Below are 20,237 nucleotides of genomic sequence, written 5' to 3' on the forward strand. Positions count from 1 at the left end.
TGTTAGTTGAAGCCCCTTTAAATTAACATGGGGGTGTAATTGACTCCCTTGATTTTCTGGTTGAGTTATGCAAATAAAATATTGTAATATTGTGAAGTGGGTTTTCACAGAATTTGCCCTGAGACTTAACAATGATCAAATGCACAGTATTAGGTGTTTATAAATCAAGGACATCAGGAGATCAGGACTTTTCACAGTTTTATTTTGAACTGTGAATTCATAGTTAAGGCATTGAAGAGAAAGGCAGAAAAAACAGCAACGCTGGAAATCAAACCAAGCTCTGTCATAAATGAAATCAACGGCAGGCTTTTGTCTAAGCATGGTCTAGTTTTATTAAAGGGTTTTTAGGAACCAGCCAAAATTTGTGCAGCGATGTTGAAGCCAAAGGTGTATTTACTGTGTCTTAATAACCACGAAAACACTGAATGCACTCAACGTGTTAAACTGCAGACAGTGATTAATGCATTAGCAAAACAAAAACTCAAAGATGTGATTGCAGTGGTACCATTTAATAGCAGCAGAACCGATGTCCCGTACACAGCTGTCATTGAAAACACACGTTCGGCACAGGCAATGCTTTATTAAAACATGTCATCACCTTAACAGGTTTGATGTCACGTCTCTGGCTCTAGTCTTAACTTATCTGTGTTACAGGGAAAGCAAGTTTACTGATGACAAATGAGGAGGGAGAATTAAAGTCAGTCTGTTGTTGAGAGGGAAAAGGTGCTTCTTAAGAGAAAACACTGACATCAATCAATTATAGCAAACTGAATACGACTATTTTTTTTAAAACCTCATAATTACACAGTTCCCACTCCCTTAACCCTCGTCTCCCCCCACTGCCCACCCTCAAAAATGGCTCCCTAATCACAACAAAACTGCCAAAAACAAAGTTCAGTGACAATCCCACAAAACAAACCACACATTACAAGTCAGAGGAACCTGTATTGTAATGACAACCACTGATTGACATGGCACAAGTTTCCCTCTTCGTAGAAAGACACGGTTCATTTCTGCCCTTCCGCAGAATGCAACAATGCATTATCACTACAAAGTCTGTGTTGCAGTGGTAATCTTTACAAGGTGGATTCGCTTAATGCCCCGTTAAAAACACCTGTCGTAGCATGTCATTGGACTTCATATTCAGTAAAGGAAAATTACAATAAAAACTATACATCTGTCAGCACAGAAATCTCCATAAATATATCAAGACAACTGAACATCAGTCAGAGAAAACTTCCTGAAGAGCAGAAAGATGAAGGGTAAATGTCACTTATACACAATCTACACCTGGCTCCTTCTGTAGCTGAAGCTATACTGTAGTTTTCTTGCATTAATGGCATAATACATTTAAAAGAAACACTTTTTAAACAGTTGATAATCCCCATCCAACTCCTTCCCAAAGTAACATACAGGAGAATAAATAAAATTATAAGAGGAGATGAGCACTAGAAGGTTCTCTCCAGTCGTTCCCATGCAAAACACAGTGACGACCTGAATAGACATGAATGCATAAACATACAAACTCACACAAAGGTACACACACAATGAACTGGTAAAATACCAAAGGCATGTCATCTTCTGTCTTCCCACGTACACTCAGTTGCCATTCCTTCAGTAGACCTATAAAATTTGATACTGTAGCTGATATGGGCTAGCCAGCGCCCTTCACATCATCGTAAGTTTCTTTACAGTACATTACAAGTAAAGGAAAAAGAAAATTCAATTAAATACTTGGACAAGGCTTTGGACCAAAGGAGGGGGAATAAAGAGAGAGAATTAGGAGCAAATACAAAAACAACTACAGAATCAGTAGGAATTTCATTTTATAAAGTGGTTTTCCCTGTAACTGTACTCTCTATAGTAGTAAACGTATCTTCATAGAGTAAAACACACACCGAGGGGACAGGGAATGGAGAAACTGTAACCTTCTCCAATATACTGTACCTCAACACTGATGATCTAGTTTCTTTAGCTTAACAGTTTTTTGTTTGTTTGTTTTTTGATGCGTTCTTTTTTTCTCCCCCACACACTCTATTGGATGAATCCTGTTCATCGTGTTTCTTTTTTTTTCTCCATAATTTCTTCATAGGAAAACACCTAAGTACCAGCTTGGTTCCTTCACAGTTCATTTTAGTGCAAGAACACGTGCTCCCTCGCTGGTTCGGAGGGTAAGCTGCCTCATGTCTTTGCCAGAACATTAGACCTGATGGGTAGAAAGACATGCTGTTTAGGGACAGTGCATCGTTTTACACTTGATCCTGTAATTTCACGTGTTATGAGTCTCACCTGAGTGCTTTCCATCTGTCCTTCTCTACCTGATTCTCTGGACTCTCACTCTCGTAGGATGCAAGATAGAGTCCTGGGTAAGAATGGAAAAAGAAGAGTGAATGTGTTAGTAGGGTGGACTAGTTGGATAAATCACAAACTACTATGAAAATTCTGGGATTAGTTTTTAGAATGGAAACAACGTGGTGGATTCTCACCGTCCTCGCTGAAGATTGGAGCAGTGTGGAGGTAGTGTAGAATAGCCCGATCCTCCTCAAATGGACACTCCACCTGCTTCCATGTCATGAACTCCCCAACCTGTCGCGCCAGCTCCACAAATTTCTAAGATACAAAACGACACTAAGTATATGTTTCTAGGGACATTAAATACAACAAACTAAGGAGCAAGTGGGCAGTCTAACCTCAAAGTTGACGTGGCCGGTGGGCAGCCGATTCGCACATCCTTCATTCAGGAAATAAATATCTTTGATTAGCAGACTGAAGAAGGGAATTACGATCTGAGGAAAGAAAACAGACAGATAGACATAAAAATATTGGCAGAAAGATGGGAAAAAATGATGGGATCACTGCCAGCATGCTTTCAGAGTAATAGGAGTGATGTGGTGCAGAGTCCTACCCTTTCTCTGTTGCTGTTGGCAGTCTGGGAGCGATGGGCAGCCCCCCTAAGGGCAGTCCTGTAGTTGTAAAAATTTCCCGTAGGATCCATCTGATGCTGTTAGAGCAAAAAGCAACAAGCAATACACTGTCAGCTTCAAGTTCTTACCTGTCTCACCTGTCTTAAACCTCTCACTCAGTCAATGGTTACATTGTTCTTACCTCTAGAATAAAAAACTTGGCAGTCTTGGCTTTGCTCCAGGTCTTCTTCAGCCGTGACACAGGACTCATGTTCATACCAGCTACAGGAGGAAATGGATTTCAGCTATTAATACCAGGTCATGCAGGAGATTTCTCAGTGGTAATACTCGTGGATATGCAAAAAGCAGACTCACAGATGATGGCCATAAGGGAGTTGAAGTTCCCAATGTTGAAACACTCCCTGGCAACATCAATGAAGAACTCGATCACCTGGGCTCTTTGCTTTTTCTTTGCTGGCTGCAAAAAAAAAAGAGAAATATTTTTATTTCATGGTATTTTTATTTCATTTTATTTCATGCTTTGTTTTTTTGTTTGTGCCATTATCTCTCTACAGATAAAGCCACTTAAGGGCCTTTGCAGTGTAAGTGTAGTAACACAAAACAGCCATTAGGGTGCAACAATGCCCTGTAAGAACCAAACTGACTTCATTTGTTATGACCTTTATTTTGTTTTTAAAAATAAAATACTACTAGCACTACTAGAACGTTAGGTTTTTCTGGTAATAGTTATTTAAAACATGAAAAATAAAAATTTCACTGACCTTGATTGACATTGTATGTTTGGAAAAAAGGCCCCACATAAAATAAAGGTATTTCTAATGTCTCCTCTTACTCATTTAAGTGCTATTCATCAATCATGTTTTGTGAACAAGATAAGTGCTCCCAATGTTTTTGAGACTTTTCATACCCTTCACTATCAGCATAGAGACTGTGCTTCTCAAGTCTAAGTCAGTATAGATGAATACCTGATGTACAGTACCAGCATTTGCCACTCACCATGCAGATCTCAGTAGCTACGAGGTAACACAGTCTGTTGAACCACCTGACATAAGCCTCCAGGTTGGACGTTTTCTTCTTCTGCTCACTGAAGCATGGCTGCTGATGACACACACACATTCACACAAACACAAGTGAGTATATAAAGTGCTTCCATTGGGAGTTCCTCTGATCCTAATTAGCTTCCTATTTCCAGGCTGACCTCTTATGTGAGTGTAAATGACAAAGACAGTGAGGCTGGTGGTGGAAATAACACGATCGAAGGAGGCCATGTGTAAAAAAAAAAAAAAGGTGGAGAAATATGAGAGGACGTGTGAAAGAGATGGCGGCTGAATACAAAGAAAAACCACACAGAGGAAAAAAAGCGAGTGAAGGCATTCAGCTGGCCTCTTCTGGCCTTTTGCCTCAGCGACCTTAGTTTGACCCCCATAAGAAGCATTGCGACAGCTATTCTTCAGAATACCCCAACAAAACAAAACTCTACAATCCCTCTCGCTCACTTCGCTCTACAAGCAAACAACGTCTCGTGTTCCCCTCACCTCACCTTAACAGATCGCAGGCAAAACATTTCAGCTCTGTGGCTCTACGATAGTGGAACGACCTACCCACCTCTGCACGCTCAGCTGCCTCACTCTCAACTTTCAAAAACTGAAATGAGAATTCTTCCGAACCTCACGCTGTACTTATCTTAGCTTGTACGTTGTTACTGCACTTAAAAAAATCTTGCACTTATTACCCATAAATCTGAAATAAGCTCTTTCTCGAGCACTTTACTTTAAATATTGTCTCCTTGGTTTAAATATCTGCTGGCTCGCTTTGGATAAAAGCATCTGCCTAATAACTAAATGTAAATGTAAAAATTCTGACATGAATTTCTCCTGAAATAGTGATTCATAAATTCTCACAATAGAAGTTTACCTGTGTTCCATCTAGTGGGTCTTTCTGGACAAATGCTTGGACAAATTCCTCCGGTCCAATACGACTCAAATGTTCCTGGAAAACACACAGACACACACACACACACACACACCCAAGGGGGTAGTTAATAATTCTTTCATTTCGGTAATGGAAGTCAATCAATAAGAGGAAGTAATGACTCACTGACATGACTCACTGGAATCATATTTCGTCGAAGTGACACTTGAGACATTATTCCCTTCTATTAAAAGACGACTGGGCAGCCACATACATGTGCAAATCAAACTGACTCATTAGACTCTGCTCAGCTTGTGATATAATCCAAAATAAAAACAGCGCTGCCCACACACGCACTCTCGCTCAGACGCATAACACACATAGTGACAGAGCACACATCTGATTGAATGAGAATCAGCATGCAGCTAAACAATAGATATACAGTATTAAAGTGCATTATGGGAGCACTGTACATGGCTGTATGTCGCTGCTTTTCTCTCTATGTTTGTGTGTGTATGTGTGTGTGTGTGTGTGTGCCAGAGTGTGAAGCTGTCAGGTCACATATATCTACAGCGGTTTTATCCCCTTTGTTTGAAGCCCCGGGCACAACACTGACTTCTAGGGTGATGTCACTGTTCAGACAAGGGTACAAGCTTACTCAGGAACACACACAAACACACACACACACACACACATAACCACTCCCAGGTACACGTGCCCACATCAATACACACATGAATACACTCAAGGCACCGCGCATGCAATGTGAGCGACGCTGCAGAGATTCTTTGTTCATATATGTTCCACTGCATTATTTCATTCGTTCTTCTCTCTGTTACTCTGAGTGAAGAGCATTTAGTACTGATCATGGTTGTACTACGTTGATCTACAAAATACTACAAGATCACAGTGCTGCGTGTTTCTTCCTGTTGTAGTGTTCTACTATACCTCCCACAATGTTTTCTTTGTTCTTTCAGATTTCATTTTCTACCACTCTCATATCTGTTTCTATCCCATCCTTCTCCTCCTTTGATGTGTTTTATTCCATGTTCATGTCCTTGACATACTCGAAACTCGCCCCATTCTTCACCATCCTTTGCTCCTTCTCTCCCCAATCAAACATCCCTTCCACTCCTCAACGTCCATCCTTGTTACCATCTCTCATTCCCTGACCTCTATCTAATCCATGCTGCCTCTTCCCTCCCTCCCCCTCTCCTCACCAGCTCCACGTGGGTAAGCTGCTGTGCCAGTGTGTACGGGTCGTTGCAGATGGAGAGCATGTCCTTTTGGATAGGTGGAGGCTTGGTCTTGAAGGCCACCAGCTTGTCAGAGATGGACGAGGCGTTGAGGGACACTTTGATGATGCTCTCTTCCCCCTGGCTCATCAGGGCCAGCCTCTGGTTCAGCTTCTGAAGCACCTGGTTCAAGGTTTTCCAGTATGTCTGCAGGGAGGAGAGGAGAGAAGAGTGTTAATGAATAATTTATTTATGCTATATTGATCAATATTTGGTATAAATCAACAGGACATCAGGCTACCCAGGTGATGAGGCCATATCCTCAGTCTTTTTAGCAATGCTGGTATTTGTTAACTTACAAATTAGTTTTTAATATCTCATAAAGCACACCAATATTAATATTAGCTCATCATTAATAAATGGCTATTGTCAAGGACACTTAGCACATAATGTCATTTCTGATTAATTAAATAACCAGTGAAAATGCAAAAACATAGCCTTCTAGTGTTGGTTACAAAAACTTTACCCAAGTCTTGGCAGACTGTGTATATTGTACATATGTTCTGAATATATGCATATTAACTCACTTCTGTAATTAGATCTAATCTACTACCACACACTCTTGCAAAACTCTACTACAGTACTACAGCTACGGACGTACCAACGTAATTACTCTCAGCACTTACAGAAAGTACATTTTTTGTTAAAGACTAAAGTGAATTTCAGTATATTAATAACTAAATTATGCTCATTTTAGCTAAAAGCATCTGTAATAATGTTCCAATAATGTAACAAGAAAACACTTTCACACTTATTTTTATTAATACTTTTAGTTCAGTCTTAAGAACCTGAGTATTTCCACCACTGTTCTCAATCTACAATGTAAACTGCACATATACTGTAGTTTGCTGTTCAGCTCCTGACCTTTCTAATCTGAATGAACACGTTACTAGTAATTTATAAGCTCTTTATATGTGTAAATTGGTACCTCATTAATTAAATCACTGTGTGGCTGGATGTTGTTTGGGGCAAACCTTTAATCTTCAAAACAGAAGGGAATGCATTTTGACACTATCTAATGTTGTATGAAAGGATTTAATGAGCCCAATTACTTAAGAGAACAATGAGATTTCACAGTTTAATACAACAGGTTAATTTACTAGAGGTTTTTGAGGTCTCCACACAACAGCAGTGATGTGCACTGTGTCCAGGAATGTGTGTTTCTGTACCCCTCCCTCCAGATGACTGGTTACAGAGGCCGTTAGGTCAGGCTGTCTCACAAATGACCCAGAGCCACAGCTCCCACATGTATGCACGCACACCCATACTGTAGACAGCCAGCTGTAAATAGCAGCACATTCATCACCACCTGCCCTTCCTCTCTTTCTGTGCTCTCGTCCACTCCCTCCATTTTTCCTATCCTCCACTCCAGCTCCATCACCCTCCTCCACCTCTACCTTCTCCTGTGCTTCCTGTGCCCCCTGTATCCCATCCCCCTCAGTTTCTCCATCCATCTCCCTCCCTCTAGTTTCTCCCGAGGCTGCAGACAGAGCCACTCCTCTCACATCTTTCCCTCCTCTCTCCTCTCCTGTAATGCAAGATGGTGTAATATGGAGCTGTGGCTATTCACCCTGCACTGACTCTGTGACTCTTTATACCGACCTGCCACAGTGGTAGTGACGTTAATTAAATTGAATTCCCCATCACAGCATTTCTCACTCCAGCTACAGCTTACTGCTATACTATAACAGCAACTATAACTATTAACTATAGTTGTAGCTGCTGTATAACTACAGTGCAGCTCAACATAATGCATCCACTATGTCACAAATTATTATCCTGTAAAAATTGATTATTTTGATATTCTATCCTGTTTAAACATCATCCCAGACTGAAACAGAATTCCTGGTGTTAATGCTGCAGTGAATGCAGTTTCCTGTCATTAGTGTACCTCATCACATGGAGCTATCCTGTGGATGATGTCTTTAATGTGTCCCACCATCTTCTCATCCCTGAAGTCAGATGGGAACGTCTCGGTCCACTCTGTCAGCAGTTGCAGGATCTTGGGACCAAACTTACGCACTTTAGCCTGTTGTGCAAGAAGCGAAAGAGGTTTACCACTGTCTAGGTTTGTGACTCCGTCAGCAAAAACAAGTGCTATCATAATGTCATCATTTTGTGAATTTGGCAAAATACTGAGTGGCTGTTGTTTACATGTGGAACACGAGCATGCCTGGGTGCCTGTTTATTAGCTTGTGCATGTGCATACAGGAGTTATGTATCTGTGTGTGGTGCAGTGCTGACCGTATCCAGTGGGCTCTGATCCAGCTGCTGCTGTTTGATGCACAGCTCACACACCCTGGCCAGCAGATCCGGAGGAGGGATGAACAGACGAGCGCTCAGCAAGAAGGTAAACACATAGGCTTTCTGTCAAAGGACAGAAGGAGGCATTTGCTAAGACACTGCTACAACATCAATAAAACACTGCTGCTTTCTGTAATTACAGCCAGCAAAGTAGTACTTTAAACTGAGCCATTAGGCTAATAATTCAATTGGCAGTGCATTCATCACCACAATATACTGAAATAGACTTTCTGAAGGAGTTATAATGAACGGTGGATTGAATGTGATCCATTTACCTCGGGATAGTAATCGGTAGTGGGCACTAAGTTCTGGATAAGTGTGTCCAGTGAGGCAGAGGTGATGGGGGGCCCGTCAGCAAGACAAGCCCCGGGTCCCGGGCCTTCCTGCGGGGCCTCCTCTTCCTCCCCTGGCTCAGCACAGGCCAGATGAGGGCTGAAGCCACTGGGGGTGGTGAACATGGTGCCTGAGCACACAGTCTGGGGCATTCCTGTCTAAAACATAAACATAATAAGGTAGTGTCAGCAGTACATCAGCAAAATGAGGAAGAGGGATCTGGTTAGGTTTTATGAAATGGAAATGGAAACTCAAGAACATTATGTGGTTTTAGTTAATTTGTTAAGTATATTTAACGCAAACTGTGCTCACACTGGGTCTCATCAACAAGTAATCCATTTGGGGGTATGGGACAGCAGCTTCTAAATGGCTCACTAGAAACATCTCGTGCAATATTCATACATGTTTATGATAAGCTTGAATATATTTATCCCTTCATCTAACTAAAAGCCACCAACACTAACTAACTCACGATTCTATCTTTCTCACTCTGACTCCAACAGGCCTCTGTTTTAGCCTAAATTCTCTAACACAATATTTCTCTTGTGCTCATCCTTCCAGTGCATCGTTTCCTCTCCACACTCTTTCTTCACAGGAACACACTGAATCTTTCCAATAGATGACCCGCTGCCATTGACAGAGGATGCAGAATACCCGCCCCCCCCCCCCCAACAACTGCCCCCATCTCCCACATCAAGAAGACAAATGTGGGTCGCTCAGTCGCCGTGGAGACTGTTGCTGCCCTACAGCAATTGTCGGGCTGTATCACTGCCCTCTACTTTACATCTCTCCCTTTAAGAATGCTTTGGGTTACACATTTTAAAAATTCAATGGGCTCCTTCCCTCAATGGATCTGCCGCTGTAGTGGAAAGAGCACTTACGGTGCCGGCTATGTCATGGTGAAGTGATCGTTATCACTCAGAATCACCTGAATGTACACGTAACTGAAAACTGAGAGACTATAAGAGACCTCACCTGTATTATTAAGTTTTTTAATGGCACAGATAAAGAAATATTGGCTAAACTGAATGAACTGAACTGAATTTTGATTTATTATGTCTGAATTTTAAACTTATTTGTTATAAAAAAGGACTTTGCTGTGTTCCAGCACACAAAACCTGGCGACTACATCTACTGCATCTACCTGCATCACTCATCATCACCAAGAAGGACTTCAGTGACTGGGTGCCTTCAGGCAAGTTCATCAACATGAAACCTGCAGGAGTCACAGGAAAGGCAGAAAATCCACATGCTGGCAGTGAGACCTTAAGCAACACGCAGGAAGTTATTTCTGATCTTAGCACACCATATTCTTCCTGCTGACTATAACTCAGACAACAGTCGAAGTTGGGGAAGAAGGAGCACAATATACACGCTAATTCTAACAGAAATAGGACAGAAAAGAAGGAGAGAGCTGAAGGAGAAGTATTTCTCCTTCTCTAATTCTGCCAGATGAGGCAGGCGTTTACTAGAATGACATAAATAAACATTAAAAACAAAAAACAGTAAAGGCACAGTGTGTCACATTTGCAGTCATCCTAAATCACTGGAGGCAAGTTTGAAACAATCGTTTTAACCTCTGGTGGCCTCTAGGTTTCCTCCCCCCTCACCTATCAGCTACCTTAGGTACTGACTACTTCCAGGGACGCTAGGGTTAAAGGTCAAGGACCAACTCACGTCTCAAGGTCCCTGCATGGAGGGTTCAGCTTTTCTTTGTTCTCCCTGTACCCCAACACACAAGCACTCATTCATGCACTTGTGCACACCTAGACACAAACGCACGCAGACAAGCACACAATAGGCTGGGGGATGGGGAGTCTGTCTTTCAGAGGGGCGGTTTTACAGCCTTCCTTCCTACTTACAGTGCTGACACCCAAAGCAATATCTCTTGTAATATAAGTTGTGGTTAAAGAGGGCCGACATCTTCTCATCTGCTTCTGTGAGTTATAATCATGGCTCGCTATTGCATGTCTCTCTGTAGCACACTGACACTAACTCTTTGAGAGGTGTTTAACTGAGCAGAGGATACTCAGTCCACTTGAAGTTTATACTATATTTAATAGGGAAATCTAATGCACACATTGGAAATTACATAAATGCATCTTTTATTTATCTGAACCCGAATGACCATCAGACCTCGGTTAAAAATACGACCAGCAAAATGCAGTCTAACATTTCCCTAAAACACATGAGCTGTTTACCTTGCATAAAAGTGATTGTCACTGTCTAGATTAAGTTCCATTACGGGCAAACCCCGGGTGTCCTTGCAGTGGGCTCCTCTAGATTGGATTACACACACAGCCACAGAGACGACATGGGCTGATAAACAGAGGAATGGACGAATCCAGCAAGACTCTATAACAACACGGATGCAGCAGGAAAGGTTTCATGGCAGCTGAGAGATATTTCCTTCATGTTAGGACAGACAGGAAGACAAAGTCTGCACAGCTCAAAGAGTCTGTGTGGGTAAATTCAGGAGTATATCTGTGAGTCATCACACACACACACACACACACACACACACACACACACACACACACACACACACACCAGCCCAGTATGTACAGGAGTGACTGAGAGTTTTATTCTTTCAAAATCTCTGTGATCGCTTGTGATAATCTTTATTCTCCTTATGTCTCCCCATTGTTTCCCCCTCAGATCACCTCTCCTCCCTCTGGCATTTCTCCAGTGCTGATTCATCATTTCATCACATCTCTGTGTCTCGGACAGTCGATATCTTACAGTCTTTTGCATGGGAGCAGATGGTCAGTCAGGTAACGCCTTCTTACAAATGTATAAATCAAATTATAGACAAATCCTCAGACACACTCAGCCGTGCTCTCGCTGCACCACTAACACTGATGTGAAACTGAAGAACTAGAGACGGAGAGATCACACTGAACAACAATCTTTGGCTGATGTAACACATGATTTGTTGGATATATCGCTTTAAGAGCAATGGTATTTAGATAAAAGTGACTGAATTAGGTCTGAAAGCAGATAAAGCACACACACGTCTCCTGGCAACGTATGTTACGTTTACTTCTTGTTTTGGTTTTGTGATAAACCACGGAAATATTTAACTGTGAGAAACATGGAAGAATGTGGTGTGACAGTAGAAAAGGAAGAAGAGTCAAACTACCTTAATATCAGTGGCCTAGTAAAACCAGACCAACTGAAGTTGTGTGAGCAACATAAGTTGATTAAAGCTGAGCACTGTTGCTTACTTGCCTCCAGGATTATTTATTTCTGATTCTTTAATACCTATTACAGCTACTTTTTGTTATTTCATCACGCCACTGCTTTCCTACTAAAGCCAAGCAGTGAACAACAGCTGTACTCTATGTACAACTTGTTTCCATACGTCATGATACACCCAGCTCCCTGTGTGCCTGTCACATTGCATCAATGCTGCATGAAAAAATAAATAAAATACACATCAAGAAAAAAAGCAGCTAAGAACAGGTGAGTGTAGTGGTGTGCACTCTAATCCCTCTTGAGATCTCCAGAGGCAAGCCAACTGCAGCCCAGCTCTCTGTCTAGACAGCTGGGGGAGTTTCATTGTTCAGGGGCCTAATAATGTGCATAGGTGGGTGTGTGCGCGTTTGAGTGTGTGACTGCGCGAGTGTTTCGTCTCGAGAGTCTGTCGGGTTGCTATCGCCGGGGGATCCGCATGCTTTGTTCTATCGCGATTAACAGAGTGGCACCTGTCTGGAGACACACAAACTTTGTCAGCACCCTACATGCGCATGTGTGTCACTGTGTGGTTTGTGGTGTGGCCCTCCTGACACAAGCTGTCAAGCAGTCATTGTTTTCTACCAGTCATTTCTGTCTTGGTCTCTGTAAAACCCGTTTCACCACATTAGTAGTATTACTCATACCTACCCGTGTGTGTGTGTGTGTGTGTGTGTGTGCGCGCGCAAGAAGAATGGTGACACAGCTGCTGGTATTAAGGAGTTAATGGATGAACAAATCAAACCTCTGTCTGACCTCTACCATTAAGAATTCAAGGGTCAGAGGTGAAGAGCTCAGGTTCCTTGGGGGTGGGGGCAGAAGAAGTACAGTGGCAGCTTTGCTTTGTCGGTATTCAAAGTCACTCCGAGGTCATTGGTAACAATAATGCTGCTGCTGCTTGGCTCAGTTTCAAGTCTACATATAGGCGCTATCATTTTTTTTTTTTTAAACTTCCCCCAAGAGAGAGGTTTTAAAAGCTGCATTAGTGCTGTAACAGTTCACTCAGATTTATCGACGCTGCTGTTCCCGTCTATTAATCATCACCTCAAAAGGAAAGTTTAGGACGATGCGCCTGCCTTCAGGTCCATACTTCAGACCCACGTGTTCTTCACAGTATCACTGATGAATTATGTTAACTGAAGCACTTAACAGCAGCAAATCATCACTAAGGAAGTGTATTTTAAAGCATAACCTCATCTTAACTCCACGTGAACTATTGCAGCATCCCTTGAAGAGCATTCTTGTCTTTGCCAAGTAGCATTCTTTCTCAACCTTGAATAAGTCCCAGCTGAGCAAGTTTAAAAAGCTGTCTTCATGCCACTGAAGGGGAAGCTGACGCGTACTGATAAGTGGACTGTTGTTAATCTGGTGGGTGAGAGGATCAAATCTATAGATTTAGGGTTTGTTACTGTGCTGTTGCTTCCCAGGTGATGTTAAAATATTCAGCAGTTTTTTTTTTTTTATATACTTATACTGATTGTTTTTACTGTATGTTACTGACTGAATACCTTAGTTTAAACAAAGAGACAAAGCCATATTGATGCAGAGAAACACCACAGAACAAACACGTTTTTCTTCCAAGTGTGATGCAGTGCTATTCTTAGAGGTGCAGCACATCATCAAAAGTGAGCACACAGTAAATATCCGGCATGGGTATTGCAGCAACGCTTTATTTTGTTTCTGTTGCTGCTTCCTGGTATCAGAGCTCACACTTAAAAGGAGGTAAGGTGACTGAGGTAAAAACTGCATCCTGTAGCTTGCCTAGGGATGTGATATGTATTGGAATAAGATGACGTGGCTGTGTAGGGGTTGAAAGTGTATATGGGTATACACATTCTGAAAGTTAAAGTCACTTCCTGCCAAACTTCTGTGAGCTTCTGTGTAAACTCCTGTTTTTCTTTGCAGACTCCATCATATACCTCCCCAGCACCCTGCTCACTACCTAATTTACATACTCTAATACTTTCTAATTTAGGATCCACATGTTCGCGTTTTTAATACGTTACAATTTCAACGCTTCGACTATTCTAGGACTGTGCTCTCAAAAAGCAGCTCCCTGTGTATTTTTGGTCCTGACACTGTTTTTTTTTTGTGCCTTGGAGTATCTCAGCTCTGGCCTAAATATTCCAGTGTTCTTTGAAAGCCGAAATGATGTGACTAGAGAAATCATGGAGTATTCTCATGATGGCAGGGGTATAAAAGAGAGTAAACACCTCTTTGTCATCCAGCCTCTCGCTCCCCTTCCACATGTCCCTACAATTCCCCCCTCCTCCTTTATGTCCCTCTATACGCCCTACTTTCCAATGAGCCCGCTAAGGATGCCTGCACAGATGGCCCTGCAGCAGCCTGCTCTCCCAGTGGGAGCTGCTGGCATGGGAGGCTTTTTGGCCCTCTGCCCCTACCATCATCCCGTCTCTACAGGAGCTCAAAAGTGTATTGGCGCCCAGACTGAATGGCGAGGTACAGGGGCCGAGCCAATCTGGCTGCCGAGCTGCATGGTGACTGCCTGGCAGCGTTGACAACAGCGAGGGAACGCAAAACACCACACATATGTCACCGCACACGCTTCACGACTAAACCAAACCAGTGCACTATTGTTGGTTAATGGTGTGTGAGTGGAGCTGACAACAAATGAGTTTATTGTGTCTAGAAAAAAAAAAACACATGCATGCACACTTGCACCCACACAGCAGCCAAGCACAAGATTGAGTTACAGTCGAGGCATTCCGGCTCCCCACCCATTCCCCAGCCTCTCTCTGTGGTACGAGCCTGACAGAGGCTGGGAATCGCACTCAGGGCTCAGCAGGGAGACACACGCCCCAAATCCCTGTTATTGGAATTCCCTTATAGAGTGAGAGCAGCGGTCACACTGACATCCTGGCACCTGTTCAAAACCCACCAGCTCCATCACTCCCAATGTAAAGCTCAGTGGGGATTCTCGTCCATGAACACACCCTGTGCACATGTGTGCAGCTATCCTCATTCCTGAGCGAGTTTGGACAAAGTGCGCACGCACGCATTTGGGTTTCTGTTTGTATGTGCGCTTGCAGAAGAGCTGAGGAAGTCAAGAGTGTATCTAAGTCCAAGTGTAGTCATTCCTTCACAGTGAAAACAACCATCTGTCTTAGTGTTTCCCGAGAGGTGTGGCTCTGCCGTAATGTACTCTTGAACAAAAACAGAGGGGAAAGGCAGGATGTAAAAATGATGATATCGCATGAGAGAAGCCGAACACATTTAATCACTAAAGTCAAAATATCACCTCACAAAAATTTCCATTTAGATTGAATCAAGAGCTGCACTACACAAAACCATCAAGCTGAGAGAAAGTCTGCGCTTTTGAGACCAACTCTAAAGGTTGAGCACCATTATCCACTAACTTCCACTTTCAAGCCACTTCACACGTGTGAAAAATACGTTCCTAGTTTGGCAAATATGAAAATGGAGTGCTAAAATGAACTTAAGGTCTTTGAGTAGTGATGGATCTGGGCAACCTAGCATGTTACTTAGAGATAATTGGAGCTGAGCACAGGCTGGCTCTTAGTGAGAAAGTAGCACATGTCTGAGCCTTGAGTGCCCTAAATCTGTCATTCACAGTGGTCATAATGCTTTAAAAAACAGTCATGTATTATTTATAATATTCCAATTTCCAGCCACCCTTGATGCAACACTCCTTTGAGGAGAATTGGACAAGAGTCATTTTATTTCTGTCCTGAACAGGCATAATTTTGCCTCAAGTGCCACTTAAGAGGAATTGCCAGCTCACCAAGTGAATGGAAGAATATGCAAAGGAAAAAACACAGTGGGGTGAATGAGAGCATCCAGGCAGAAATGCTGAATGAAACAATGCCTATGTGCAGCTACCTCAATAGCCCTTTAAGCACTTTTTAAAATTATACTATTCATCCAGACACCCACTCGGCATTGTATTACTCTCAATCAAACCTGCACAATAAGCAGGCAGACAAATGGGTATGATGGTAAGAGATGCAAACCTAATATGCAGACATTACTAATTTTATCACGGCTGTCTCCTTCGCTGTTACAGTACATCTATCTGCTCATTACAGCCAGTATGGGCAGAGGACGCGCGAGGAGCGTTACTGCTGATGTATGATGTCACACTACTAATTACTGTTGGGGGACTGCGTGGTCTGGTGTGTTCACAAGTCATGCTTCATGTATTTTGATATGATTAGAGACATGAAAGAGGTCTCAGTGGTCCATGTCATTTGTCAGATCAATGGGTAATTAAGACTTTGAACTGATTTCATTTTTCCATCCCTCTAAAAAAAAAAGGGGGGAAATTAAAAACATTTGAATACTACTTCATCTATTTGTGCTTATTTATTGCTTTATTTCAGAGGGTGTGGCCTGATTGGCCTGCAGAGAAGCCTAAATCAGAGAATTATGTTAAGTTTTCAGGATACATTATTAACAATAACAAAATCTTATTTTTCATATTTCTGATCTCTATTCATTACATTATTTATTAAATCTTTTCCAAATTAACGTGGATTCTTGAGCTTATAAACTATGAAATATTTTAATGATGCACTCATAATGTAAGAGCACTGACTCCAAGTTGTCCTTATATCAATTGTAGATTATTATAGCAACAGTGTGCCGCCACATCACATCTGATGTTAACAGATAAACGGGGGATTTCCCAGTAGGCGTGATTGTGTTATAGATAAAAGTTAGAAAAATGAAAAGGACAAGGGGCTTTACAACATATGATGTATAATATATGCCACAATTAACAGCCTATTTTAAAAGTGCAACCGTGCTATAAATAGCTGCTCAGACTCTTCCATGTCAGTTTAATTTTTAACTTTCCCCAAACCTTCCATTCACCTGCAAACAGGAACAGTGTCACTACATCAAAGGAAAGCTACTACGACTGCTAAGAGCAACGATCCGTAAGCATCGTTTGAGACCTTTTTTTTTGTCATCGTCACACAAGCTCATCAAGAATTCAATTCTTATGACAACACACTGTTCACAGGATAGGACTAATTTTATTAATTGGAGTCTCGATCTGAGTGATCTATACCTTTACTCCGGTGGGTTTTTTTAAACACACCAGGGATCTAATCATATTCCATTGGTTTTTTTAACCCCACCGATCCATAATGACAGGCCATCAATAGCTGCCCATATGACAGCACGCAGGCCGAGTGGTGGCAGCTCAGACCAGCTCTGGAGAGCAGCAGAGCGTTTCCATGGAGTCAAAGCTCCTGTTGGGAGGTAATTAGATGCCTGTTGAGCCCCCATCGCGACACCCCTACCTCTCTCCTTTATTCCATCAGAATCCCTTGTTCCTCTCTCTCTCTCTCTCTCTCCTCGTGTCTCTTGCTCGGTCTTTCGCTCCTGTGACAGAGCAGCCGTCTGTGACAGAGTGATTCCACATGTGAACCCTGTCTGCCTCGGTCTGTCAGTGGGATCACTCTCATCACCCCTGGCATCAGGGTGCAAAGCTGCAGTGTAGCCAAGGGACATCCGAAAGCCTGTCAGGCCATCACCGTGTTCAGTCAGATCCTACTGAGCTGAGGAGCCGATTATATGAAGTCATGTACTTAACAATTCAGTAGCGCTGGTGAAATTATATTGGTATGGTGAACCTAAATAAATGAATAAATAATTCACAAACATTTAGAAGGTATATTGAGAAGATGAAAGAAATGAAAATAGTTAAAAAAGAAATGTTTCCCCTTTCTACTTTTATCTATTATGTGCCCTTTATAATTTGTTTCCTTCCTTATATTATGCAATTTCCATGAGAGACTTTCTGTAATTTGAAATAATGGCATGACTTCAGCATAAGAGAGGAACAAAAGAATTTCATTCTTCACACACTGAACATTGATCCACCCAACCAACAAGTGAGGGATCATTCAATAACAAAATGAAGATAACAATTGTGTTTAACAATAACAGAATTGACTAGAATCCGTCATGCGTGATGAAGAGATTCCTGTCCTGACAGGTCGAACAGCGTGTCATCTACGTCTTCTACAGCTGTGAAGACACACACTAACATAAAGCATTCCTTGGACTCTTTCCCTAACTTTATCTAATACAACTGGATGTGTAATCCCAAACCTTACCCTAACCCTATTGAACGTAGGTTTGTCCTTAAAGACACGTACACAACCCTTCCCCCCTGTGCACACACACACACTGCCATAAACCTTGTGATGGTCATAAAGCTGTCACTGCTACCAGACTAACAGCTACTGTGTTTACCTCGCTGTCGACCTGCACCAGACAAACCCTGCCCTCTCCCTCTCTCTCTTTTACACACACATACACACACACACACACACACACACACACAATGACTGGCCTCACTCTCTGGGAACTTGTCTGGCTCAATCTCACGTCAGACCAAAGGATGCCCTCATTAACAGCACACCTGTTATTCTCTGCAGACTTGGCCTGAATTGGAGGGAACATGTGCTGTAGTCTGTGTCTGTACCTGTAAACTCGTTAGTTACCAGCGACTTCTAACAGACCCGCGCTCTGGTGACTCATACCTGTACCTGTCGAGGGTAGTGAGGCTTCATGGGCTCGATTAGCACAGTTGAAGGAGTGAACCCACAAGGGTCTTGACTACTGGAGGCCAAAGTCAAAAGCAGGAAATGATGGGTTGGAGTGAATGACATGAAGGACTGAAAAGAAAAAATAAAAGCATCAATTTGTACTGTTTCATGTCATTTGACAAAGGAAACTCTCCCTCAGCAGACATGACAACAAAAACAACTGAGAATAGATGTTTGTTTTTCACCTCTCTGGACATAAAGAGGGACATACTGACAGTCAAGGTGAAGGTGAGCAAATATACTAACCCCAGGGAGCGGGGTAAAGAAAGGCAAAGCTGGGAAATGTGTAAGGAAATGGCTGTGGTCTCCTGTAGCTGCAGCTGAGAGAGCACAGTCACGAAACGTGATGCCCCACTCCAGCACTTTACTCCTGGGGGGCTGGGAGGTGCAGCCTGGCTGAGAAAGCAGAGGAGTCCGGAGGCTGTCAGAGCAAAAGTCCCTTCACTGGTCACAGCTACAGCGAGAGCTGGTATTTCTCCAGAGCGAACTGGTTTTTGAGAGAGCCTGTGGTACATTAAAAGAGCTGCAAGACAGACAGATGCCCTCCTTTGTGCTGGTAAAGTATGCAAGATGCTGCTCAGTGTCTAGTGGATGATGCAGATGTTTTGTTTTTCATCCCAAAAGAAAAATAAATACGGTAAAATGCAACACCTGTCCATTCTGTCCTGACTCCAGAAATAAATAACAAATACAGCACACTTCGTTAATAATTACACGCACGGAGATAAGCTTTGCACCAAAACCTGTCAACAGCTGTATTAACGTGTGACATTTGATCAGCATGTACTCTCCATCTATCGACCAGTACAATCGCTCCTGCAGATGCAGTTTGAACCCCCCCATAACGAGCTGGACCCCCCTCCCCCCCCCCCCCACCACCACCACCACACGCCCTTTCCACTGACCTGCACGCCGCTGACTCACGCCACAGACTGCGACGCGTCCATCGTAGTAAAGCGATGCGCTACGGTAACACGATAAGGACTTATGATGTCATCAGTGTTGTTGGTAAAGTTCTGTGACGACACAAGTGTGCCGACCATAAAAAAACAAAAAAAACAAGAGGATGCCACTCACGATCGCACAGGCGGTGGGCGTGAGCGCAATCTCAATATGGTAATACGGTAGTAGTGGGGGTAACCTTGTTTTTATGTGCTACTCACCAGAACTACACTTTGAGCCCCATCTTTGATCCCGACGTGTATCCGATGTCAAATCAATAAAAGTGCAGCTCCAGATATTCCCAAATTAATAAGCGCGTCCAAACACCGCCTGCTGGTTTGGCACCAGAGAGACAAGTGGAGCCGGACTCCACATGCGCAGCCGGGCTGCTGGATGTGGAGGAAATGTTCTGCTGATTGTGTGTTGCTCCTGCTGAGTCTGCACAGGTTTCCACCAAGGTAAAGTCGACACAGACGAAGGGCTGCTGTCGAGAAAAAGTGCGTCCCCGAAGCTCGTGGACACCGTCCGGTCCTGACACACGGAGACGCAGCCGAGCGCGCCGCACATCCACACGTCCTCGGAGCAAGTGGTTAGACAGAGGAGGCGAGAGGGAACTACTCTCATGTGGTCAAGTTAATATTGTGACTTCCGCTTTCCATTTTCAAAAGAAGACGCTCACTGAACACGGGTTC

At 42.9% G+C, this 20,237-nt stretch overlaps 1 protein-coding gene across 7 annotated transcripts; it reads right to left on the reverse strand.

The window, feature by feature from the left end:
- Nucleotides 1-564: 564 nt before the first annotated feature.
- On the reverse strand, nucleotides 565-20,126 carry LOC113161008 (ras-GEF domain-containing family member 1C-like). 7 transcript variants are annotated; one of them, XM_026358487.1, is made up of 16 exons: nucleotides 19,767-20,126; nucleotides 19,509-19,567; nucleotides 18,538-18,672; nucleotides 8,710-8,925; nucleotides 8,375-8,497; nucleotides 8,022-8,159; nucleotides 6,056-6,277; nucleotides 4,839-4,913; nucleotides 3,921-4,022; nucleotides 3,279-3,381; nucleotides 3,106-3,185; nucleotides 2,906-3,001; nucleotides 2,691-2,786; nucleotides 2,487-2,610; nucleotides 2,290-2,362; nucleotides 565-2,206 (listed from the first exon to the last, which is right to left on the reverse strand). In XM_026358487.1, exons 3-16 carry the CDS (start codon nucleotides 18,664-18,666, stop codon nucleotides 2,182-2,184), a joined length of 1,602 nt encoding a protein of 533 aa, XP_026214272.1. In that variant the 5' UTR covers nucleotides 18,667-18,672; nucleotides 19,509-19,567; nucleotides 19,767-20,126; the 3' UTR covers nucleotides 565-2,181. The 7 variants fall into 7 exon arrangements, with proteins under 7 accessions (XP_026214272.1, XP_026214274.1, XP_026214271.1 ...); XM_026358489.1 differs by having other exon boundaries at nucleotides 3,921-4,019; nucleotides 19,509-19,619; XM_026358486.1 differs by having other exon boundaries at nucleotides 19,509-19,619.
- Between the last annotated feature and the right edge of the window lie 111 nt (nucleotides 20,127-20,237).

Source organism: Anabas testudineus, chromosome 10 (assembly GCF_900324465.2).
Source record: "Anabas testudineus chromosome 10, fAnaTes1.2, whole genome shotgun sequence".
In the NCBI taxonomy this organism is placed as follows: Eukaryota; Metazoa; Chordata; class Actinopteri; order Anabantiformes; family Anabantidae; genus Anabas; species Anabas testudineus.